Below are 24,631 nucleotides of genomic sequence, written 5' to 3' on the forward strand. Positions count from 1 at the left end.
TCTTTTTTGAATTTCTCATTATCGTAGTCTCTGAGCTTTGTTGTTAGTTTCACCATCTCTGCATAGTCCATAAGTTTGACTCGCCATAGTCCATAAGCCATTCTTCAAAGTTTCTTCCTTCCATCTTTGAACTAACAGGATCCGGGCCGCTGTTGTAGCATACATGAATATCTTCTGTTCTTTGGGTAGTTCAGGATCTATTGAACCTATTAAGAAAGCTTCTGGTTTTTAAACAAAGGTCATTTTAAACATTTTTTTCTGTTCATTATAAATCCTTTCCCAGAAATTTTTAATACTTTTCCAACTGAAGAAGTGTGCATGCACACAAAATAACATACCCAGAACAAACTTAGTTGGTCTCTAAGGTGCTACTAGACAATTTTTTATTTTTTTAAAATGAAACCAGACTTTCAAAAATCCCTCCGATCAAAGTGTGCCTTGCCAAACTCACAAGTATTTCCAGGTACTCACTCCACTTAATGGGTGTTCTCCTGCAGACATCGGGTTTCTTGGATGCAAGGTCATGTTCACAATTATAAATCCAACAAGAAATGAGAATGGGTTTGGGTTGCTTTTAATCCAACTTTCCCATCAGCAAGCTGCTGTCCATTTATATCAAATAAGCTGGTAACTTTCCCACTTACAAACTTTCCCAATGCAGTGGCTATTACCTAGGAGATGGGGACGAACCTCCTTTTTATTTCTCTGTCTGGTGCCGAATTTAGTCGAATACAATCTTTTATAAAATCTTCTTTACCTTCCCATCGGTTGTAAGTAGTTTTGGGAAATCTCTGCTTCAGCCTAGAGTGGAGGCTTGTCTCCCACGGAGTTGCGCTGCTGCCAGGACCACTGGCTCCGTCACTGCTCCCCACACCCTCTCCCCGTGCCTTTCAGCAGAGGAATCAAGGGCAGCTGGAGAAGCTTTTGCGGGCTGCTGGACCCTCCACACCTGGAGAACCCTCTCAGGGTTTTTTGCGCACTCTGCCTCAGTGCTTCTCCCTGTTGCTCCATGGGGCTCAAGTGTGTCGGAGCAATTAGACTCCACTCTGCAGAAACTCGCACTCCGACCACCATCTGCAGAAACCAGAAGTCTCCCACTGTACAGCATTTTAAATGTTTATGGGAGAGGTGGTGTTGCCGTGTTGTTTTTCTTTTACCTATTTATTCATGCTTTTACCTTGTATTGTATTTTGTGAACCACCCTGAGATTTTGTGATGAAGGGCAGTATGTAAATCTAAAAAATAATAATGCCTCCTAAAATTAAAACTCTACACAAACACTACTAGTTTTCCCTCCACCGTGAGTTTTTTGATGGGAAGTGAAGCTGCTCTTATGTCTGAAGCTTTTTCCACACTCTTGGCACTGAAATGGTTTCTCCCCTGTATGAATTATTTGATGGGAAGCGAGATGGTAGCTGTGACTGAAGCTCTTTCCACATTCCAAGCACTGATAGGGTTTCTGCCCTGTATGGATTCTTTGATGGGCAGTGAGACCTTCTTTCCAGGTGAAGCTCTTTCCACATTCCAAGCACTGAAATGGTTTCTCCCCTGTATGAATTCTTTGATGGTAAGTGAAACTGTCCTTTCGACTGAAGCCCTTTCCACATTCCAAGCACTGATAGGGTTTCTCCCCTGTATGAATTCTTTGATGGGAAGTGAGATTTTCTTTCCTAGTGAAGCTCTTTCCACATTCCAAGCACAGATAGGGTTTCTCCCCTGTATGAATTCTTTGATGGGAAGTGAGATTTTCTTTCCAGGTGAAGCTCTTTCCACACTCCAAGCACTGATAGGGTTTCGCCCCTGTATGAACTCTTTGATGGGAAGTGAGATTGGTCCTCTGACTGAAGCTCTTTCCACATTCCCAACAACGATGTGGTTTCTCCCCTGTATGAATTCTTTGATGGGAAGCTAAAGTCTGTTTCCAGATGAAGCTCTTTCCACACTCCAAGCACTGATAAGGTTTCTGTCCTGTATGATGTGATTTGTGGGAAGTGAGACTGTCCTTCCGACTGAAGCTCTTTCCACATTCCAAACAACAATATGGTTTCTCTCCTGTATGAATTCTTTGATGGGAAGCGAAACTCTTTTTCCAGGAGAAGCTCTTTCCACACTCCAAGCACTGATAGGGTTTCTTCTCAAGGGGATTTCTTTGATGGGAAGAGGAATGGGAGCTCTGACTGAAGCTCTCTCCATAGTCTGAATACTGATATGGCTCCTCCACTGTATGGATTTCATTGTGGTCTCCCTTGTTCTTCATTTCCAATTCATCAATACCTGAAACTAAGAGGCAAACGTATTACAGGCTTGGGAAGAAGTGCAGCTCAAAATTATGGAGGAGTGCTAATTAAGGCTTGTGACAGGGAAAGAACTCAAGGGAGTTAGATGTTATAATGTTCATTTTCTGTAAAAATGTCTAGTTTCATATACAAATCGAGTATTGGCTGTTTTCTCTCACTTAAGTTTTTAAAAGATTAACACAGCTTAACAGTAACATCAATTTGTTCAAATTTAAATATGGATCTGTACTACGTTCATAAATAAAGTGTTCTTTTATTATTATTTAAATGATGGACAATGAAGGAATGCTCCCTGTCCAAAATTAAGATATATTCAATATGCTCAATTGTTCAATATGCAGTAATAAATCTAAACAAATTTTAAGAGCTGGTGAAATATTTGGGAACACTGACACTGGACAGGCATGGTCTAAGCCAGCTGCCTTGTAGTGAGCAATGTAAGAGTAGGGGAACAAAAATGGAAAGCATATGGACTTCTGTGTGCTGAAAAACACTTTGTGTATTGAACAAATGTGTGTAGCAGCTGCCAAATTAAACTTCTTCAGTGGCTAAAAAATATAATTATGATGTGCATCACCTTAAAGCAATTTGGATGTTTTCTTAAATTCTTGACATCACAGCATGCAGCAGAAACTTGTCATATCGGCATTATTATTATTCAAGTGTCCTTACTTAAATGTTACATTATTGTGAGAAGTTACAGGGGACGAGGCAGGGGGCCTTCTCGGTAGGGGCACCCACCCTGTGGAACGCCCTCCCATCAGATGTCAAGGAGATAACTATGCAACTTTTAGAAGACTTCTGAAGGCACCTCTGTATCGGGAATTTTTAAATGTTTGATGTTTTATTATGTTTTTCTATTTGTTGGAAGATGCCCAGAGTGGCTGGGGCATCCCAGGGCGATGGGCAGGGTAAAAATAACAAAATTATCATTATTGTTACTACAGGGTTCACTGCCTGAGATTCAAAAGGCCTGGCTCTCCTCCCTCCTCTCCATCTCAGAGGCTGGGCTTTCTGTCTCATCTCAAGGACTGCCAAAGCGCCCAAAAAAGCCTCTTGACTTCCACCCAAACCGTCCACATCAATCCTAAGCATCTCCTGTTCTGATTTCCATTTTTTGGTCTCCCTTTCCAGCTTTTTAGATTTTTCCTCCCTTCCTTTCATGTAGACATCAAGTGCTTCTGTTTTCTTTGTCAGTGTCTCTACTTTAGTGGTCAAATTTGTCACCATTTCACTATTTCTATCAATTCGGGGTAATAGCTTCTCCAACTTTTCCTTCATCTCTTTAGTCCAGTATTTTTTTAAGTCAGCAAAAAGTTCCACCAATTCAGATGGGGACCTGTCCCCTGGGTCTTGCTCTGAAGATCTTCTACTCAGGCCTGGTGTTAACTGTTTTTTAACTGCCATAGTCAAAATCTCACTCTCCCTTTTCCAGCAACCCCTTATCAGTTTCTCAAGGCCACAGAATAACTCTTTCCTAAGAGATCCTGTTTCCTGTGTTTTTCCAGCCCTCCCTCTTCCATCCAGCCTGATACCCAGAACACATAATCTGTTTAACATAAAATCCAATTTCTCAAATTAAGATTCGAATTAACCAAATAATTACTTTAAGAGAGGAACCACAAGAAAGAAAAAAGAAACAATGTGTCCAAGAGGACACAGCAATTTAGATGTCCAGAGAAGAGTGGTTGTGTTGCAGTAATCCAATTCTCTTTAACTGTCTCACAGTAGAAGACATATTTTCCTTCGAAGAGAAGCAAACTTGTCCAAACCTCTCCTGCTATTACCTTTTTTTAGCCAACTCTCAGCCCTTTTAAGAGCTCAAATGGTTTTTTAAAGAACTTTAAAAATGAGACCAGATTTTCATAAATCCCTCCAATCACTCTTGGCACTGAAATGGTTTCTACCCTGTGTGAATTCTCTGATGGGAAGTGAGATTGTTGCTTTGACTGAAGCGCTTTCCACATTCCACGCACTATGGTTTCTCCCCTGCATGGATTTTTTGATGGGCTGTGAGACTTTCTTTCCTGGTGAAGCTCTTTCCACATTCCAGGCACTGATAGGGGTTTTCCCCTGTATGAATTCTTTGATGGGAAGTGAAACTTATTTTCCAGGTGAAGCTCTTTCCACATTCCAAGCACTGATAGGGTTTCTCCCCTGTATGAATTCTTTGATGGGAAGTGAGGTTGGCGCTGTTAACGAATCTCTTTCCACATTCCACACACTGATACGGTTTTTCCCCTGTATGGATTATTTTATGGGAAGCTAAACTCAGTTTCCAGTTGAAGCTCTTTCCACATTCCAAGCACTTAAAGGGTTTCTCCCTTGCGTGAACTCTTTGATGGGCTGTGAGACTTTCTTTCCTGGTGAAGCTCTTTCCACATTCCAGGCACTGATAGGGGTTTTCCCCTGTATGAATTCTTTGATGGGAAGTGAAACTTATTTTCCAGGTGAAGCTCTTTCCACATTCCAAGCACTTAAAGGGTTTCTCCCTTGCATGAACTCTTTGATGGGAAGTGAGTGTGGCGCTGTTAATGAAGCTCTTTCCACATTCCAAGCATTTAAAGGGTTTATCTCCTGTATGAATTCTTTGATGGGAAGTAAGATCTGAGTTCCTCCTGAAGCTCTTTCCACATTCCATGCACTGATATGGTTTCTCCCCTGTATGAATTTTTTGATGGGAAGTGAAACTTATTTTCCAGGTGAAGCTCTTTCCACATTCCAAGCACTGATAGGGTTTCTCCCCTGTATGAACTCTTTGATGGGAAGTGAGACTTTCTTTCCAAGTAAAGCTCTTTCCACATTCCAAGCACTGATAGGGTTTCTCCCCTGTATGAATTCTTTGATGGGAAGTGAGATTTTCTTTCCTGGTGAAGCTATTTCCACATTCCAAGCACTGTAATGGTTTCTCTCCTATATGAATTTTTTGATGAGAAGTGAGATGGGCCCTGTGACTGAAGTTCTTTCCACATTCCAAGCACTGATAGGGTTGAGAAGAAAGCGGATTTCTTTGATGGGAAGAGGAATGGGAGCTCTGACTGAAGCTCTCTCCACAGTCTGAATCCTGATATGGCTCCTCCACTGTGTGAAATTCATTGTGCTCTCCCTTGTTCTTCATTTCCAATTTATCACCACCTGAAACTCAGAAGAAGTGCAGCTCAAAATTATGGAGCAATGCTCATTAAGGTTTGTGACAGGGAAAGAACTGAAGGGAGTTAGATGTTATAATGTTCATTTTGTTCTGTAAAAATGTCTACTTTCATAAACAAATCAAGTTGAATGTTAGATGTTTTCTCTCTCTTAACTATTTTTAGCTTAACTTGGTAGCATCTTTTTGTTCAAATTTAAATGTGGATCTGTACTACCTCCATGAATAAAATGTACTTTTATTATTATTTAAATGGTGGCCAATGCTGGAAAGTTCCCTGTCCAAAATTAAGATATATTCAATATGCTAAGTTGTTCGATATGCAGTAATTACAGTGGTGCCCCGCAAGACGAATGCCTCGCAAAACGAAAAACTCGCAAGACGAAAGAGTTTTCCGTTTTGGAGGTGCTTCGCAAACCGAATTTCCCTATGGGCTTGCTTCGCAAGAAGAAAGCCCATAGGGAAATCTCCGCCGGCCTTCAGAAGAGGTCCTGGACCTCTTCTGAAGGCCGGCGGGGGGCCAAAGTCTTTGCTCCCCCCCGCCTGCCTTCCCGGGATAGCGGAGAAGCGCAGCGCGTTTCTCCGCTATCCCGATGGCTTTTGAAGGCAGGCGGGGGGGAGCAAAGACTTTGGCCCACCGCCGGCCTTCAGAAGAGGTCCTGGACCTCTTCTGAAGGCCGGCGGGGGGCAAAAGTCTTTGCTCCCCCCGCCTGCCTTCCCGGGACAGCGGAGACTTCTCCGCTGTCCCGGGCGATCTGAAAATGCTGGCGGGCGGCAGCGAAGGCTGCGCTGCCGCCCGCCAGCATTTTAAAAGCCCCCGGACAGCGGAGACTTCTCCGCTGTCCCGGGGCAATCTGAAAATGCTGGCGGGCGGCAGCGAAGGCTGCGCTGCCGTCCGCCAGCATTTTAAAAGCTCCCGGGACAGCGGAGACTTCTCCGCTGTCCCGGGGCGATCTGAAAATGCTGGCGGGTGGCAGCGAAGGCTGCGCTGCCGCCAGCCAGCATTTTAAAAGCTCCCGGGACAGCGGAGACTTCTCCGCTGTCCCGAGGCTATCTGAAAATGCTGGCGGGCGGCAGCGAACGCTTCGTTGCTGGCCAGCATTTTCAGATCGCCCGGGGACAGCGGAGAAGTCTCCGCTGTCCCGGGAGCTTTTAAAATGCTGGAGGGCGGCAGCGCAGCGTTCGCTGCCCCCCGCCAGCATTTTCAGATCGCCCCGGGACAGCGGAGAAGTCCTTGCCCCCCCCCCAGCCTTCAGAAGAGGTCGGGGGACAGACTGTCCCCGGACCTGGTCTGAAGGCGGTTTCCCTAGGAACGCATTGATTGATTTTCAATGCATTCCTATGGGAAACCGTGCTTCGCAAGACGAAAAACTCGCAAGAAGAAAAAACTTGCGGAACGAATTAATTTCGTCTTGCGAGGCACCACTGTATTTAAAAATAATTTTTATTGGTTTTCTTTTTCTCGTAACAAATATCCACTATCAATAACATTCATTTTCCAGTTTCTCCCCACCCTGTTGACTTCCCTCAGCTTCCATTTCTGGTTTATTACCTCATATATTACATTCTGCTATTTGTATAAAATAATATTTTGTCACATTGTAAAATTTCTTGTTCTCTATCAATAAAGCTGTAAACTGCCAACGAGTCCATGTTTTTTTGTTTTGTTTCTGTAGGAATGTTGTAAATGGTTCCCATACTTTTTCAAAGTCACTACTGTCCTTTTCACGCAGTTCAATATGCAGTAATAAATCTAAACAAATTTTAAGAGCTGGTGAAATATTTGGGAACACTGACACTGGACAGGCATGGTCTAAGTCAGCTGCCTTGTAGTGGGCGATGTAAGAGTAGGGGAACAAAAATGGCAAACGTGAACTTCTGTGTGCTGAAAAACACTCTTTGTGTATTGAACAAATGTGTGTAGCAGCTGCCAAATTTAAACTTCTTCAGTGGCTAAAAAATATAATTATGATGTGCATCACCTTAAAGCAATTTGGATGTTTTCTTAAATCCTTGACATCACAGCATGCAGCAGAAACTTGTCATATCGGCATTATTATTACTCAAGTGCCCTTACTTAAATGTTACATTACTGCAAGAAGTTACAGGGGACGAGGCAGGGGGCCTTCTCGGTAGGGGCACCCACCCTGTGGAACGCCCTCCCATCAGATGTCAAGGAGATAACTATGCAACTTAGAGGACTTCTGAAGGCACCTCTGTATGGGGAATTTTTAAATGTTTGATGTTCAATGCCTGAGATTCAAAAAGCCTGGCTCTTTTCTGGGATGGAGTTTGTTTGGTCCAGTTGTGGAATCTGTGCCATCTCCAATGTCAGTCGACTCTTTGGTCAACCAAAGAGAGACACAAAAGCAAGAACAGAAGCAAAAAACTTGACTGAAGCTACTTCAACACCTCAAATCACTCTGAAGCCTACATTTAAGAAGGCCTGGGCAGTTCAGACATCCTGGTCAGGGTTTTAAAAGGCAGAACTGAAGGAAGAATATTCACAGGGAAAACAATCAATAGCCATCCATCCAAGGTTTGCTGTGGGAGTGTTAGCATCCCAGGTGCTGTGGGTAGCGCTGTTGAGCCCCATCAAATATCAGAGGTTCATCACCTAGATATATATCTTGAATTACAAAACAGATAGGATGAGCCAATAGGGAGCCTTACTGAGAGAGTCCCACATCCCACGATTCTCCTCCATGACCTCCTGATGCAGAGCTCTCTGGTCAGGATCCAGCAACGCCCACTCCTCATCTGTGATATAGACAGCTACATCTTCAAAGCAAACTGTATCCTAACAGAAAAGGAAAAAGGCTGTCCTCTTAGAGAACATTCACGTGATCCATTACACTTTGCTCTGTTGTTTTCTACAGTGGCCAGACCCCTCTCTGCCTTCCTCATCCCTCTCTCCTGCTGCAGCTTCTGCCTCGGAGTCTGGGCTGCTCTCTGCCACAGACTCCCTCTGCTCCCTGAGCCCTCTTCCCTCTCCAGCTTCAGACACCTCCTCCTCCTCCTCCTCCTCCCAGTCGGCTCCCTCTTCTCTGGCTCCTCCCACCATTCCTCTGCATCCAACTGTGTCCAGCCAGTCTGCATCCCAGCGCTCCTTCCCCACAAGGCTCCTTCCCCCTACCTGATCTGGGTCCACAGCTGCTGCCTCCCCTCCACCACCATGAAAAGATGAAGGAGCAGGTCTTGGTGGCATCATTCCGTCTCCTGGGAGAGAAAATGTAAGTGGGAAACTGTAAGTGCATCTCTAAGTACAGATGGGGCTTGTCAAAGTCTCCCCTGCTAGCTTCCGGTTCCGCTCTGCTTTAATGGAGGCAGCGGGAGATCGTTGGCAAAGGAAAAACAAGGATGACTGAGGGTAATTCTCCTCGCAAGTTCCCCCAGGGACAGGGGGAATGGGCTTCACTCCCAGTTCGTCTCAGTACCTGGCTCTCGCTCCGGCATGGGTTGTGGGAGGCAGGGAGGCGCTGAGTGCAAAAGCCCTTCGCCTGCTGAAAACCATCCTTCGTAGCCATTAAGGAGCAGAGGTTTTCCTGTCAATTAAAGCTCAATTTGGACTAATGTACAGATGTTGCTGGAAGGGATGAGATCATAAACTGTGGAACTGAAACAGCTGCAAGGTCTTTAAGGGTTGAATTTGAGAGAAGACTTCATTTGGTGCAAAAGATGGGGGGGGGGAGCCTACGGCTTCTTTATATAAAGTTTTCTTCTCTACATTTATGATTTGGCAACCCACCATTGAATGCTAGTTCAAATTATATATGTACAGGTGAGCAGGGATGAAACTGGATTGCAGATATGGAATATAACATCAAATGGAACTTTGTGTGTAAAAAAAGGAAAAAGGGAGGGAAGCTCTATTTTACAAAATGTTTACGATGGAAAATTAGAGCTGACTCTTCCGTATCCTTTATTATTTATGGACTGGACTGAACTGAATAATGCTAAAAAGACTTGGAATTTAATTTAATTGGATAACTGTGCATTTATATTCGGCCAGATAGAGGGATGTAAGCAATCTGCAAGTTGTGAAGGAGCTGATAAAATTCATTACTGAATCATTTGCAGTTCAACAGATCCCTCTCCTTCCCAGGCGGAGAAGAAAAGTGGCAAAAACAGGTGTCAGGGGCTCAGGAGCAGAAGCACAGGGGAGAGAGGAAATGGAGAGCGAAGGGGAGGAATCCGAGGGCAGCGTAGGGGAGTATGACAGTGACCCGAGAGATTCCATGAGCTTCTCCAGCGAATTACAAGATTCCCAGAAGGGGGCGCCAATGGTCAGGGCAAGGGGGGGTCCCAGGGGGGACGCACCAGAAGCAAGGGGCCAGCGGGGACTCCCAAAGCAGCAGCGGGGGATCAGGACCAGCTTCCCCACCAGAGCGTAGTGGGGGGGAAGAGTCACATGTGTCAGGACCAGCGTCTCCTCCAGCAGGGAGAGAAGATGAGTCAGGGCTGACCACGCCTCCATCAGAAAGTGGGGAAACGGAGGGGAGGTCAGTTCCAGCTAGCCTCCCCGAAGGGGGGAGCAGTGACAGCAGTGTAACAGTCAGAAGGAAGGTGGCAGGCTGGGCGCGCGCGCCAAGTTCAAATGTACAGGCGCGTGGGACAGCAGGAAACCCGGATTGGGAACCAGGTCCTAAAGCCCGCCGGAGGGAGGGGGAAGATTCAGGGGACTCAGCGTCAGAAGAGTCTAGGAAGGGCGAGACCCCGACGGACAGGCGGGCCCAGAGGAGGAAAGAACAAAGGAAGAGGTGGAGCAAGGCTAGAATCTTAAACTGGTGTCAGGGGGGAGGAGATTCAGATGGAGCTTCGGCGGTCTAGAGTTTGAGACGTAGGGCTGCGCGCTGCAGCTGTGGAAGTGAAACTGAACGTCAATAAAGACTTTTATACTTAACAAAGAAGCGGCGTTGGTCCTTTGTGAGCTGGGACCTAGGGCAGCTCTGACAACAGGTTATTTATTGGGACCGTGTGATTTTTGCAGCTGCTGTTGAAGTTGCCAAACAACGAAGCATGGGACGGAGCAATGGAGAATTTCTGAAACCACAGTGGGATATTAGCTCTGGCCAAGGAATGATGGAGAACAGCAACAACCAGGAAAAGATAGACAGAATATTTTACAAGGACAGGAAGAAACATCATGAACACACAGGAAGAATAAGGATATAGCTGGAGTGCCTCACTTGTAGTTTTATATATTATTTAATGTGTCAAAATGAATGGAAGTCATTAATATTGCAGTTGTTGTATAAATGATTGTTATCTTGACTGGAGTGTAATTGAAATAAATAAGATTTTGGAATGCAGAAATAAAGAAAATCATCAAACCATCGGTATTAGCGGGGCGGGGTGTGTGTCCCACCTAAATTATATAATTTGGTATCTGAATGATTGGTATTAGTCATTGTATTGTAATTTGGCATTGTTATAATGAGGCTATTATAGGACTGTAATTGAAAACTAATAAAAATTTCTATTGTAAAAGTCTCCCCTGCTGAATACATTTGGACATTTGTACCCATTTCATATATTGGTTGTGCAAAAATACATCTCCCCCCCCCCGCCCCAAGCTCTGGATTCCAAGTGTCTTCACCCAAAAGATGTAAAGAACTCACAGATAAATTTCAAAACCAAGAGAATGTGACAAAACGCAGAAAACACTCCTTCCTCCTTACCCAGAGGCCTCACTCTGGTGTCCAACGGAGTCTTCTCTGCCTCAGAAGAATCAAGACCCATTTCTGCAAAAAGATCCTTCCTCTGAAAGAGCAACATGGATTCAAAACAGAGAATGGGGAGAAGGATTAGAAAAGGAATGGCAGAGGCAAGCGCCTTCAGGGGACACAGTTGAAAGCTGTTTCCTGCTTCTGCTAGACTGGTGTCTGGGGTTGGCTGCCAGGACCATGAAACATTGGTCCTCAAGGATCTTCACTGGCTCCCAGAATGTTTCCAAGCACAATTCAAAGTGTTGGCGCTGAACTTCAAAGCCCTAAACGGCCTCAAAGGCCCAGTATACCCACAGGAGCGTCTCCACCCCCTTCGTTCAACCCGGACACTGAGGTCCAGCTCTGAGGGTCTTCTGCTGGTTCCCTCTCTGCAACAAGCCAAGTTACAGGGAACCAGGGAGGACCTTCTCGGTAGTGGTGCCTGCCCTGTGGAATGCCCTCCCATCAGATGTCATGGCAATAAGCAACTACCTTACTTTCAAAAGACATCTGAAAGCAGTCCTGTTTAGGGATATTTTTAATGTTTAATGCTGTATTGTGTTTTTAATATTTGGTTGGAAGCCACCCAGAGTGGCTAGGGAAACCCAGCCAGATAGGCGGGATATAAACAATAAATTATCATCATCCACACCATCATCATTATTACAGGGAACAAGGCATAGGACAGTGGCACCCACCCTGTGGAATACTCTCCCATCAGGCGATAAGGAGATAAAGAACTGCATAACTTTTAGAAGACATCTGATGTCTTATTATGCTGGAAGAAACCCAGCCACATGAGTGTGGTATTAAAACAACAACAACAACAACAACAACAACAGTAGCAGTAGCAGTAGATTTCCAAAAAAGGATGGGGCATTAGTAAATAATTTGGCATACTCTCCCTCCTCTTTGGAGCCCCTTGGGAGTATCCAGAGGAAAGTCTCTCTCACCTGCTGCTCTGCCTGCTTTTTCTCCTCTGCCTGACTCAGGAGGAAACCTTCGGCCAGGGCCACTGCCTGGGAACTGGTCTCCGCCCCGCATTCCCTCACCCAGCTCTCCATCTCCGGGGGAAGGACAGCCAGGAACTGCTCCAAGATCACCAGGTCCAACATCTGAGCTTTCATGTGCCTTTCTGGCTTCAGCCACTGGTGGCAAAAGTGGTAGAGTTGGCTGCAAACCTCTCGGGGTCCTTTGGCCTCCTGGTAGCAGAACTGCCTGAGCTGCTGGCTCTGCACAGCTGAGTGGAGGGTGTCCTCCTCACCCAGGAGCTTCTGCACAGAGTTTTCACAGAATCCCCCACTGCTCCCCGTTTCCATGGCATGGCCTCTTCCTGCTTCAGTGCCAGCTGAGTCTTGCTCATCCATCTGTGTTCCCAGGAAGTCTCCAAGAGATCGGAAGGAGCCCCTTGGTCCTCTGCCAAGTTCTAATGCAAGGTGCAACAAATCCTACGAATCAAACACATTCTTCTATTATAAGATCAATACACAGCCAAGAGAAGAAGAATGTTCCCTGAGCAAGCGTGGGGAGAGGAGGAAGAGGAAGAAGTCATAACTGTGAATGACAAGTGAGTCATTTGTATCCCAACCCCACTTCATAGTCCAGAGCTTCACCCCAATCCAGCCATATCTGCTAGGGTGGCCTTGGTAAGCAGCAGGGCTCATGTCTACCTCCAGCCACTGTCCCTCTGGCACAGACAGGATGTGGCCATGGGACTTCCTGCTCTGGATCCAATGGGATGGTTGCAAGGCCCTCTGGGTGGAACTGCCCTGGAAGACGCCTCGGAAACTGGCCCCAAATGCAGTGGTTGGGTTCTCAACAGGGTTCCCTCGTTTACTAATGGCATTTCTATCCCACCTTTTCTCCAACAGGCTCCAGGTGGTGTCCGGGACTGGACCCAAGAGGAATGCTGGAGACCCCCTTCCCTCCTCCTGAACCTTCCCGAGGAGGACAGTATAGATTTACAACAGTGGTTTGCAGAAGGTCATAGTTCAGAGGCTGCAGAGGGGAGAAGCTGGGAAATATTGGGAGAGCAGCAGGAGGAAGAAGCAGCACCAGGGGAGAGACAGCTGACAGACTCCGTGTCTTCAGAAAGCATTCCTGACCCTCTTTCTCCCAGGACCAAGCGTGCATTGAGAGAACAGGAAGCTCAGAGGCAGAAAGCACACATCAGCCGACGCAGGGATGATGTAGAAGAGGAGAGACAGGTGGGACTTTACTCAGAACAACGCCATTACTGCAATGGAGAGGCGCTTTTCAAAGTCTCTCTCTGTAAATATTGAATAAAGGACTCAGTGGGAACTCTTCTTGTTATTGACTTCTTGGCTGGCCACTGGGGGAGGGATGGGATTCCCTGAAGCCTGACAGGTGGCATCTACCCCTCCTCATTGAAGACCCACGAAAATCCTTTGGCATATATGTAATTCCTGTTTTAAAATACCTGCATTGGTTGCCAGTTCATTTCTGGGCCTAAGTTCATCAACAGACCAACACTTTATATTGTTTAGTTGGCAATGGAAGAGGAGAAAGGCCCATGACTCACCCTTAATCGAAGCACAACCACAAGGGCTTTGCCATGTGGAATGCTCTCTGTTCTCTGCTCACTATGTTCTATCCTGCATTTTTGGTTGTATTCAAACCAATTCATTAACCGCCTCCCAAGCAAGATGGCGTCCTCCAAAGAGTCTTGGGAACCGTAGTTTGTTAAGGATGCTCAGAGTCCCTAGGAGACACCATCCAGCTGCCCCACTAGATCCTAAAAAAATATTGAAAACCTTTGAAAACACACAATTAATTTAGGTTCTCTCCCCCCCCCCCCCGCCAGCAGATGCTTTGGTTGCCCCCCCCCCCGGAAATCCTGGCTACGCCCATGGCCTCCATCCTCCTTGTCAGCGGGTCCCCTAGCAACTCTCATCACTCAAGGGTGGGGGTTGCCTCTTTCGCGCCCACCCTCTGCTTGCTTCCTTTCCAGAAGGGCCTCTCCTGCCTTGGATTCCTGGGGCATTTAATGACCAGGTCCAGTCAGCATTCCCTAATGCAGAAGCAATTCTGAGAATGCTCATTTGTATGATGAATGCAAATTGCCATGGAGAAAGTTCCTTTCTCAGCTGAAGAGGATAAAAAATGAATTTAGAACAACAGTTTCAAGATAAATTATGTTACCTCAGCATCATGTGCACAGAAAATGACAAGCTATGCAGTTTATCGTTTGATGATATCATCAGTGATTTTGCTTTGGCAAAAGCAAGCAAAGTACTGTAATTTAGATCATGTTTGTGTACTGTTTGAATCCACAGTATACAATGAATCATGATAAAATTATACAGCTGAATGGGTATTGGGTAGATGCATTAATATAATTAGTCCTGTTTAATAATTTTTTGATGTACAGGCATATATAGTATCGGTATTGTTTATGAATGTGATATATTACTAGAAATACTGTCATTTACACTCAGTAAGTGTAACAGGGTACAAAAGTCTGCTGTCCCAATGAACAGTGTGGACTACTATGGTGATACTGCATTGATATTATATAAAAACACATTGTATTAACTACAACTGCATTGTACAGGTTATAACACTTAATTTCATATTAATAAAGCTATTTATAATTATTAGTAGCTTGCCTCATATATTTACACCTCTCATTATTTCATGTTATCACAAGTTTCTAGAGACTTGATTATGAGTCTTTGTAAATTGTGTTTCTGAAGGAACTTTTGTTATTGCCCTATGCCAATGTGTTTGCATTATGAAGAAAAATCATTTTAAGTTAGAGCTTAATGATGATTTCACTATTAATATACTTCTTCATTGTATTTCACTATTAATATACTTCCTCATTGTATTTCAGTTCAACAATGACTTTGATAAAATTCATATTTTGCTAAGTCCAAATGGCTTGAGATACCTATGAGGTCCGTAAATTACCATCTTGCAGATATTCAGTACAAAAAACAGCGACCATTTGCTGTGGCCCCAGAACAGCTGGACCGAGAAAGGGCCCCATTACCTTCCTCCAACCCCAATCCGGGGGCTCCTGGGGGAGGGAGTTCCACAGCTTTCCCTGCAGCCCCCCCAATGCCCCCCGGGCAGTCCCGGCCCCCCTCCCCCTTCTCCCCAAGGCGGAACAGAAAGGAGACCCACCAAAGGCCCGCAGGCGAGGGCGAGGCCGCTCCCCCCGCAGAGACCCTCTTGCAGGAAGTGACGTAGAGGGGAGCTGTCCCCGCTTTCACTTCCTGTCCTCTCTAGGAAGGCAACTCGGTGCCACTTAACCCTTGGCGAGCGGGGCGCGGAGGAGCGCCAGGCGTTGCGCAGGCGCAGAGCTGCTCCCTCCCTGGGGAAGAGGCCGCGCTTGGGCCCGCCTGGCTCCGGAATGGGTGGGGGGTCCTGGGTGGGGCCTGGGAGGGTGCGGGGCCCCTGGGCCGAGAGGAGGGGCGCCTGGCGGGGAAGAAGCAGGACCCAGAAGTCGGGACTGGGCGCGTGTGCGTGGGAAAGGGGAACCCGTGTCCGGGAGGAGGAACCCGCCTGTCTGCCTAGGGCTCCGGGGCTGGGAAGGGGCGTCCGGGCGGGGGAACGGGGAGCCTTCGAGGGGAGGCTTATGGGGGGCGCAGGAGCCCGGGCGAAGGGACCAGATCGGGGGACCCGGGGTGTCTCTTCTCCGGGGGGGGGCGAGTCCCGCTTGGCTCTCTTGGGGACCCCTGGGCAGCTCTGGTGGGGGCTGCGGGGGTCGGAGGTGGGGGGCTGCAGGGCAGAGAGCCTTGTCCCAGCAAGAGGGGGTCTCCGGGGGCTGAAAGAGCAGCTGGAGGGGGGAGACATGCTTCAGAGACATTGCATACAAATGTATGTATTCCGCTTGCATATGTTGCTTGGTTCCTATATTTCAGCAATAAATATCATATGTTCTTATCTGTTAGTGAAGTTGCCTTTGAAACAACACAGAAGCAGTCAAAGGGATTTTCCTAGGAAGCATTTTATTCCACCTCTGGTGACATTGTGTGTTCTGAACACACTGACATTCTTATAAGTTTGTGGGTGCCAAATGGCCCAAAATTCCTGGATTCCATAAGTGTTGACATTTGATTTAGAGTTGGGTTGCCAAAACTGGTTGCCAGACCCATGTTTATTAAACTGTGTGTTAGACACTTCCAATCCTCTGGAATCAGCATGTCTTCAAAGCTCCTTCAACCAGACAAGTTTGCTATGAAGTGAGAGGCTGGGGTCATGGGCTGTTCAGAGAACAAAGGGACTCGGTAGGAGAGGCAAAGGTGAGAGGGCCCTCGTCTTCCGCAGGTGAAGCAAGGTGAGCTGCAGAGCTTAGGAGTTGTGGGATGGAGAAGCAGCAGGCAGAGCAGGATGTTTGAGGTTTGTTTGAATCCCCCAGCCGCCCCTGATCTCCTTTGCCCCAGACCTGACCGTGTCTGGGTAGTGAGAGGGAGAGAGAAGGGAGACTGCAGAGGGACAGGAGCCAGGGTGGGGCAGTGGTTAGAGTGTCGGACGGGGACCTGGGAGACAAGAGTTCAAATCCCCCTTGGGGGCCCAGTAGCTGCCTCTCAGTGCCATGGAATCAGGGACGCGGGTGGCAGTGTGGGTTAAACCACAGAGCCTAGGACTTGCTGATCAGAAGGCTGGCGGTTCGAATCCCCGCAATGGGGTGAGCTCCCAATTCCCCGGTCCCTGCTCCTGCCAACCTAGCAGTTCGAAAGCACGTCAAAGTGCAAGTAGATGAATAGGTACCGCTCCGGCGGGAAGGTAAACGGCGTTTCCACGCGCTGCTCTGGTTCGCCAGAAGTGGCTTAGTCATGCTGGCCACACGACCCGGAAGCTGTATGCCGGCTCCCTCGGCCAGTAAAGCGAGATGAGCGCCGTAACCCCAAAGTCGGTCACGACTGGACCTAATGGTCAGGGGTCCCTTTACTAAATGCCATGGACAAACTAAGCGTCCGTTGTATATCAAGCAACAGGAAAAGACCACACAAAAAGCAATAACATTAGTCCACAGATTAATTTTTATTCAAACCCAGAATAGAAAAAAGCAGCAGTAAGTACAGTGTCTCAAAGATACAGCGTAACATCTTTACCTTAAAAAAAGTAATTAAACATAACAATCGGCAAAGAGGCAATTAAATGGAATTTTTTAGTGGCAAGGAAAAAAAGGAAGCCCATCACAGCAGGCCTGTGTTGTTAAAAGTCAGGACAACAGATTTTTGTACATCTCAAGAGCAATAAGAAAGTATTCCTTCCCACCCTTTGCTTAAGAAGCTAAGACACACCCCCTCACTGCCGCCCTGCCCCTTCATGGCATGTAAACACCTGAACGAGGTCCCTGCACCCCCCACGCCCCTCCCTCACTGACACACCTGAAAGTGCCCCCCCTTCATGGCTGTTTAAAATAAGGCAGAGGGTCAGTGGCTGGGTGGGTATAAGTCACAATTTAGCCCTTGTTCCTATCTCAGACCCCTTCCAAATTCAAGTAAAGTTGGGGATTGCTGGCGAAACCCCCCCCCCCAAGAAGGAAATGCTGAGGAGTGGGAGAAGAAAGAGAAAACTCTGGAAGAGTTTGGCTCCAGGGTCCCTTGAGAGAGAGTTGGTTCTGACTCTGAGCAAAGAGAAAGGAAAAGGGGGTCCTGCAAGAAGAAGAAGAGGGGAAGACCCCATTTTACAGGGGTGGGGGAGAGGGATTGGGCTCCAGGTCAAGAGAGCACACTGGATCCTGGCACTGAAAAGAGCCCCCCCCCTACTTTGTGCCAAAAGTTAGTTCCAACTTGAAAACCACCTGAAACACCCCCTAGTCCAGACCTCACAAGGGAACATTTTAGCTGCACTTCCTGCATTGCAGGGGGCGGGCTTAGATGACCCTTGGGGGTCCCTTCAACTCGAGGATCTCAGACTCAGAAGAGCCACAGAAACACACAGGCCCGATATTGGGGGAGGGGGGCTGGCCCAGGAGGCCTTGCCAGGCCGGGGGGCAGAGCACAATGGCTTCAGCCGGCCCTCCAGAACCAGCCCCCCTCAATGGGCTTTGGACTACAACTCCCAACCGGGCCTGCCAGCAGAAGGCAGGGGGGGTGGAAACAGCCGTCCAAAAGGTCCAGCCAGCTCCAGAGGCGACCCAAGGCTGCTCTCCAACGGGCGCTGCTCCAGGCATCTGAGTTGCCCAGTTCAAGGGAGCTGGCGGGACTAAGAACCGGGGTTCCTGAATTGCAGGGGTTGGACTAGATGAGCCTGGAGTGTCCTCTTCCAGGATTCCTCATCTGGCTGCCAATGCCATGGCTGGAATGTCTCCCAAAACTGCCCCCCCCCCCTCTTTCACAAGAGGAACTCTTTTTTTCCTGCGTCTTAAACTACCTTTTGACTGGCAACCATCTCCAATCTCCTTGCTGGACACTCCCAACCGAAGATGCATTAGATTCTCCTTCCTCTGTGCCCCCAATTCTTAAATAGGCTTTATTTCAAAACAGGGTGGGGGGTAGAGATGGCTTAGTCTTCCAAACAACCCTTTATCCATTAGTTAGTAGACAAGCTTCCCAGTGTAAAGAGAGGAAAGCAGACCCCTGAGCCCAGCCAGGCCCCCCACCAAATTCTGCCCACATGCCTTGAGGCCCCAAGATGGGCGGAGGAAGTCCTGGGGGACAGCTGCTGGCTGGGACTTTGATGGGGCAGGGTGGGAGCACAGGGAGAGGGAGACAGGAAGACCGGCCAGGGGGTGGCACTGGGGGGATTTATTCACATTGGTTTTTTACAAAAAGAAACCACCACCCCCGGCTGTGAGGAGGGTGGCGCCTTCATGGTAGGCTTGCAAAAGCCGCCAGTGACTGGGGGGCCTCTGATTGCTTCCCCCACTCCTTTGCCAAGGCCGGCGCCCCCTTGTGGTTAGTGCTAAGCATTACACAGGAAGTGGGGCAGGGTGCAGGAGGGCCCTAGGCAGCTGCCCCACTCACACAGTTGCCTCCCCTGCCTCTCCTCTGGCCCCCGCCACTCTGCCCTCCAAGACTTGCCCCTCATGCTCCCCAGAGAAGCCCACTGAGGGCAGCTTGATCCTCAAACTCCCCTCCCCCTGCTCGGAGCCCCCCTCCAGGCCCCCTTGAGCTTTGGGGCTCAGGGCCACCTTGGGAAACCGAGACTTTGGGGACCTCTCCCCCTTGGCGCCCATCTCAGCCGCTTCCAGAGAAGACATCTCCACCCGGGCAGCCGAGGAGACCACGGCCCCAGCAGCCCCCTCCCCAGTGCGCTTCCTGAAGCCCGAGAAGGAGATCTTGGGTGACTTGAACTTGGCCGCCTTGAGGGCTGCCAAGGCTCCCCTGCCGGCCCCCAGGGCTTCGTCCTTGGCCTCCTCTGCCTGCACCAGCTCCAGGTTCAGCTCCAAGTCTGCTCCTGCCATCTTGGGCGGGGAGGAGAGCTCCACCTGCGGCAGGCGGATCTTGCCCAGCTTGGCCCCATTGTGCAGAGAGGCCCCCGCCTGCTCCCCATTGACTTGGGCACCCCCCTCGCCCTTGGAGAAGCCCAGCCTGGGCACCTTCATCTTCAGGGGAGAGCCGTCCTCCAGCTCCCCATTGACTTCGGCACCGCCTCCCTTGGCCTTGGGTGAGAGGGAGAGCCCAAAGGTGGGGGGCTTCAGCTTCAGCTTGGCCATCACCCCCTTGCTGCCATCTGCCTCCTCCCCCTCCCCCTCTAGGAGCCCCTCCGCCCCTCTGCCCTTGGCCCTCCCCAGCCCAAACGTGGGCCGCTTGACCTTGGCCTCCCCCTCGTGCCCAGGGGGTCCTCCTTCCCCGCCTTCTGCTCCCCCTTTGGGTAGAGACAGCCCAAACTTGGGGATCTTCACCTTGTACCTCTTCCCTGCCTCTGCCTCAGGGGCCTCCCCGCTTCGGCCCCCCCTCAGCTCTTGGGAGCTGCCGTGGCGGAGCTGGGCCCCCTCCACCTGGTACTCTGCATGCGCCTTGAGGCTGGGGGCTGAGAGCTCCACGCCGGGCACGTGGAAGGCCGCTCTCTTCCCCTCCAACTCGCCTCCGCCTGAGCCCCGCCGACCTGGAGAGGGAGCGCCATCCCCCTGGGGGCCCAGCAGCTCCACAGCTGGCACCTTGATCTGGGGCGCCTTCAGCCTGGCCTCGAACCCTCCCACTTCCACATCCAGATCTGGCAGCATCCCTGCTTCCCGCCGGGCAGCCTCACTCTTCCCCTCCTGGTCCACTGAGAAGCCCACGTCTGGCAGGGCAATCTGGGGCATCTTGAAGGAGAAGTCCGCCCCTTCAGGTGGGGGGCAGAGGGGCTGGGTGTCTGCACCCGCTTTGGAGAGGCCCAGGGACGGGAGCTTGAGCTTGAACTTGCCCTCTTCGGGGGACCCCCGGGCCTCCGCTTCCCCCTTGGCAAGGCCAAAGCCAATGGGCACAGAGGGCATCTTGATCCGGGCGGCTTCCTTGGCCTCAGGGCTCAGCGCCTCTGTGCTGCCTCTCAGTTTGGGGGCCTTCAGCTCCAGCTGTGGGACTCGGGGCAAATCCGCCTCAGCTTCCGCTTCCCTGTCCGAGGTGGAGCCCCCAAATTTGGCCAGCCTGATGACCGGGCCCCCAGCTTTGGCGTGTGTCCCCTTCCCTGCTTCCGAGCCCACATCCAGCTCCACCTCAGGGGCCTTCACTCGGGGGGCAGAGAACTTGGGCAGCCCCACTGAAGGCATCCGGAACTTGGCTTCTGACCCTTCAGGGACCACCTCTCCCCCCTCTGCCGTCAGGGGCAGCTCCGTATCCGACAGGCGCCCCTTGGGCAAGGAGAGGTCCACTCTGGGCAACCGGATCTTGGTGCCCAGGAGGGAGGTGTCAACCACCCCTTCCCCACCTTCCTCCCCGAAGCTGAGCCTGCGCCCCCCAAGCCGCTGCACCTCTGCCCCACCCTCCTCCGCTCTCCCAAACCTTGGCAGCTCCACCTGCGGCAGTTTGATCTTGGCCTCTGCTGGCAGCATGGGCTCTTCCACCCCGGCTGTGGGTAAACTCACTTCCAGCTCTAGTTTGGGGGTGGAAATGCCCACCCTGGGGATCTTCAGCTCCCCCTCGTATCCGCGGAGGTCGGCCTCCGAGACGTCCACCACCGGCTTCTCCCCTTCACCTCTGCTGCTGGGCATGGAGATCTCCAGAGAGGGCACCTTCACCTTGAGGGTAGGGCTCTCTGCACCCACGGCCAGCCCCACCTCATCCCTGGCCCCGATCCTGGGCAGCTCCACCTGGGGAACCTTCACTTCCAGCTCGGGCAGGGCCTGGAGATGTGCCAGCTTCCCTGGGTCTGCTTCCACCTTGGGGGAGGAGAGCTTCAGCTTGGGCATCTTGGCGAAGGGGCCCCCCTTGGGCTTCTCCCTGGGGCTGCCAGGGGCTTTCTTGGCTTCTGCTTCCATGCCCGCTGTGTCCCTGCGCATGAGGCCGAATGAGGGCATCTTGAACTTGGAGCCTTTGGCCTCCTTTTCGGGCACCTTTGTGCCCAGGTCTCCAGCCAGGGCCTCCCTGCTCCCTCTCAACTTGCCCTCCTGGCTCTCAAATGCCAGGTCCCCTTCCTTGCCTTTGCCCCGGAATTTGGGCAGCGAAAACTTGGGTACTTTCAGCTTGATGTCGGGCACCTCAGTGCCAACCTCGGGCAAGGGGGTGCCGGAAGGCTCTTCACCGGGCCATGCGGGGAGGCCAAGGTCCACGTCCACCGCCGGCACTGTGACATCCACCGCTGGCAGCTCCACCCCCCCGTGAGCCTCAAGGGCTGCAGTTGCTCTTGCCTTGGGTGCCATGCCTTCCACATCCACTTTTGATTTGGGAAAGGAAATCCCAAACTTTGGCACTTTCAGCTTGGCTTCCATGCCACCCTCCGCCTCAGGTGCTGAGGCCTCTGGGCTGGCCTTCCAGGCTTTGGGGCCAGGGATGCTGAACTTGGGGAGTGTAAATCTGGGCGCCTTGATGCTGGCCTCAGCCTCCAGGGCTTTGCCGCCCTCCAGGGTCACATCTGGGATCTTGACAGACGGGATTTTGACAGAGGGCAGCTTCACTTTGGGCCCCTCCACTTCCAGCACCGGCTGGCCCTTCACAGCCAGGCTGCTCTCTGCTGCTTCTTCCTCTCCCGGCAGGGCCTTCCCCAGAGAAAGGTCCACTTTGGGGATCTTGGCCACCATCCCGCTGACATCAGGCCCCCCCAAGACCCTCTCCCTTGGCTCTGCCTCTGGCAGGCCCCCCTGGCATGTGGGGACACTGATCTCCACCTCCAAGTCTCTGGTCACAGCCTTGGGCGAGGGCACCCTGAGCTTGACCTCGTGGCCCCGGGGCAGCTGCTCGGAGGCCGCCAGCTCTCTCTCCACCTTTGGCAGATCCAGTTCAAGCCCAACTTTGGGCAAGTCAATGTCCAGTGCGGGCACGGCCGCCGACGGACAGCTCAGGCGAGCGGCAGGGACAGCCACCTCCACCAGCGGCTTCTCCACGGAGATATCCAACTCTGGCCTGGGCACGGGGGCCTTGGGCAGCTGCATGTCCGGCAGCCGCATTGCCGGCAAGGAGAGGTCCATCTTGGGGACGCTGACCTTCACGCCGGCCTCGCCTTCCAGCCTGGGCGCCTGGGCATGCATCTGGGGCAGGGAGTCTGCCTTGGCAGGGACGTCAAACTTTGGGAGAGACACCTGGGGCACCTGGAACTTGAACCCGGGCCCTTCGGCAACCTCTCCTGACTTCGGCCTCCCGGCGGGGGCTGCCACCTGCACCATGGGCCTGGGAAGCTGCACCTCCCCCACTTTGGGGAGAGCAATGTCCAGAGATGGAACCTTCACCTCGGGGAACACGGCCCCCTCTTTGCTTTCTAGCTTGCGTTCCGTCAAGGAAATCCCGAACCCTGGGAGCTGGATCTTGGGGCCTTTGGCTTTCGCCTTGGGGCTTTCATGCCTCCCCATGCTGAGCTCCACCTGGGGCAGCCTGCCTTCTTCTTCCCCTTTCTCCAGAGGGGCTCTGGAGCCCAGCTTGGGCAGGCTGAGCAAAGGCACCTTGACGGAGACGTCTGGGACCTCCACTCTGGCCTTCGAAAGCTCCCCTTCAGCCTTCCCCTTGGGCAGGGGGATCCCCAGCTCCACCGAGGGGATCCCCACCTCCAGGGGGGGCAGGGCCACCCCCGCCTTCAGCTTCTCCTCCCGCTCTTCCGTTTTGCCCAGGGCCACTTCGACAGCTGGGACCTTGACGCTGGGTGCTTTCAGCTCCGCCTCCTCAGCAGAGACCCCAAACTTGGGGGCCCTGATCTTGAAGCCCTCCCCTTTAGGAGTCATCTCTGGGGTGGCTCTCTCCAGCCCAGGGAAGGACAGGTCAACGTCCACCTTGGGGGCTGCCACTTCGGCCACAGGCAGCTTCAGCCCGCCCTGGAGACCCCCTTCCGGGAGCCCCACCCCGCTGACTTTGGGCAGGGCGGCCTCCACCTTGGGCAGTCCAAACTGGGGGGCCTGGGCTCTGCTTTTGGGGGACTCTCTGCCGGGCCCAGCTTTGGACAGTGGCAGGTCGAGCTCCACCTGCGGGGCCTGGAACTCACCTTCTGCCTTGGCCCCCGCCCTCTTGGCCTTGCCGAAGGGCGCGCCGAAGCGGGAGAGGCCGCCTGCTGCTTTCGCCTCCACCGCAGCCTTGGGCAGGCCCACCTCCAGCCAGCCCCCGGCCCCCTTGGCTCTCGCTGCCGCAGCCTCCTTAACCTTCAGCCTGGGGAACTTCAGCCTGCGCCGCTTGGTCTCCAGGGAGGACAGGCGAGGAGAGATGTCTGGGCTGGGCTCCGAAACAGCCACTTCTCCTGCGCTCTTGGCCTTGCGCAGCTTGGAGAACTTGGGCAGAGAGAACTCCACGTCGACGGGAGCCACGTCCAGCTTGCCACCAGCCAAGTCCCCGCTCCAGGATGCCCCTGACGCTGCCTGCAGGTCCTTGGCCTTTGCAGCCGCAGCCTTCTTCTTCTTCTTCTTTTTCTTCAGCGATGTCAGGCTCTGGATGTTCTGGGGAAAGAAGTGCAGGGGCTGCGTGAGTCTTAGCAAGAGGCGCCCAGAGAGAAGTGAGGGAAAGGAGCCACGTACATAAAGTGGTGTGTGGAATGGAGAAAGGAGAAACAGGGGCATTTCCCTCCCTCTCTCGTGGACATCCAGTGATGATTCAGGACAGGGGAAAGAGGTTCCTTCTCCCTGCAGCATAAACTGTGGAACAGGATTATTAACTACGAACCCCCAAATTTTGGATCTCCTCCAAATCTGTGCCAAAGTTCTGCAGTGAAAACCCTGCACCCCCAAACTGGATCCCATCCCACATTTTGGGGTTCGTAGTTAATGAAGCCCTGTGGAACTCACTCCCAATTGGGATGGCTTTAAAAGAGAACATAAGAGGAGATCTAGTCCAGTATCCTGTTCACACAGTGGCCAACCAGAGGCCCATTGTGGAAAACTAGCAGGCAGGATCTGACCACAAGAGCAACTCCTGTGGCTTTCAGCAACTGGGATTCAAAAACAGGGC

General features: G+C 51.1%; 2 protein-coding genes across 2 annotated transcripts in view; both read right to left on the reverse strand.

Moving 5' to 3' along the window:
- Positions 1-102: 102 nt before the first annotated feature.
- Positions 103-13,956, reverse strand: LOC128418801 (zinc finger protein 420-like). Its single transcript, XM_053398850.1, has 8 exons — positions 13,696-13,956; positions 12,107-12,601; positions 11,127-11,208; positions 8,582-8,664; positions 8,119-8,245; positions 4,274-5,438; positions 3,893-3,902; positions 103-2,296 (listed from the first exon to the last, which is right to left on the reverse strand). The coding sequence occupies exons 1-8, from the start codon at positions 13,798-13,800 to the stop codon at positions 1,262-1,264; spliced, it is 3,102 nt and encodes a 1,033-aa protein (XP_053254825.1). The 5' UTR covers positions 13,801-13,956; the 3' UTR covers positions 103-1,261.
- Positions 13,957-18,963: 5,007 nt separating this feature from the next.
- PRX (periaxin) overlaps positions 18,964-24,631 on the reverse strand; it is a 28,860-nt gene continuing 23,192 nt past the window's right edge. Inside the window, exon 6 of the mRNA XM_053397588.1 lies at positions 18,964-24,123. Coding sequence (XP_053253563.1) covers positions 19,093-24,123 — 5,031 coding nt within the window. The 3' untranslated portion in view covers positions 18,964-19,092. The remainder of the gene's footprint in view (positions 24,124-24,631) is intronic.

The sequence above is a fragment of the Podarcis raffonei genome, chromosome 8, assembly GCF_027172205.1.
Source record: "Podarcis raffonei isolate rPodRaf1 chromosome 8, rPodRaf1.pri, whole genome shotgun sequence".
NCBI classification, from domain to species: domain Eukaryota; kingdom Metazoa; phylum Chordata; class Lepidosauria; order Squamata; family Lacertidae; genus Podarcis; species Podarcis raffonei.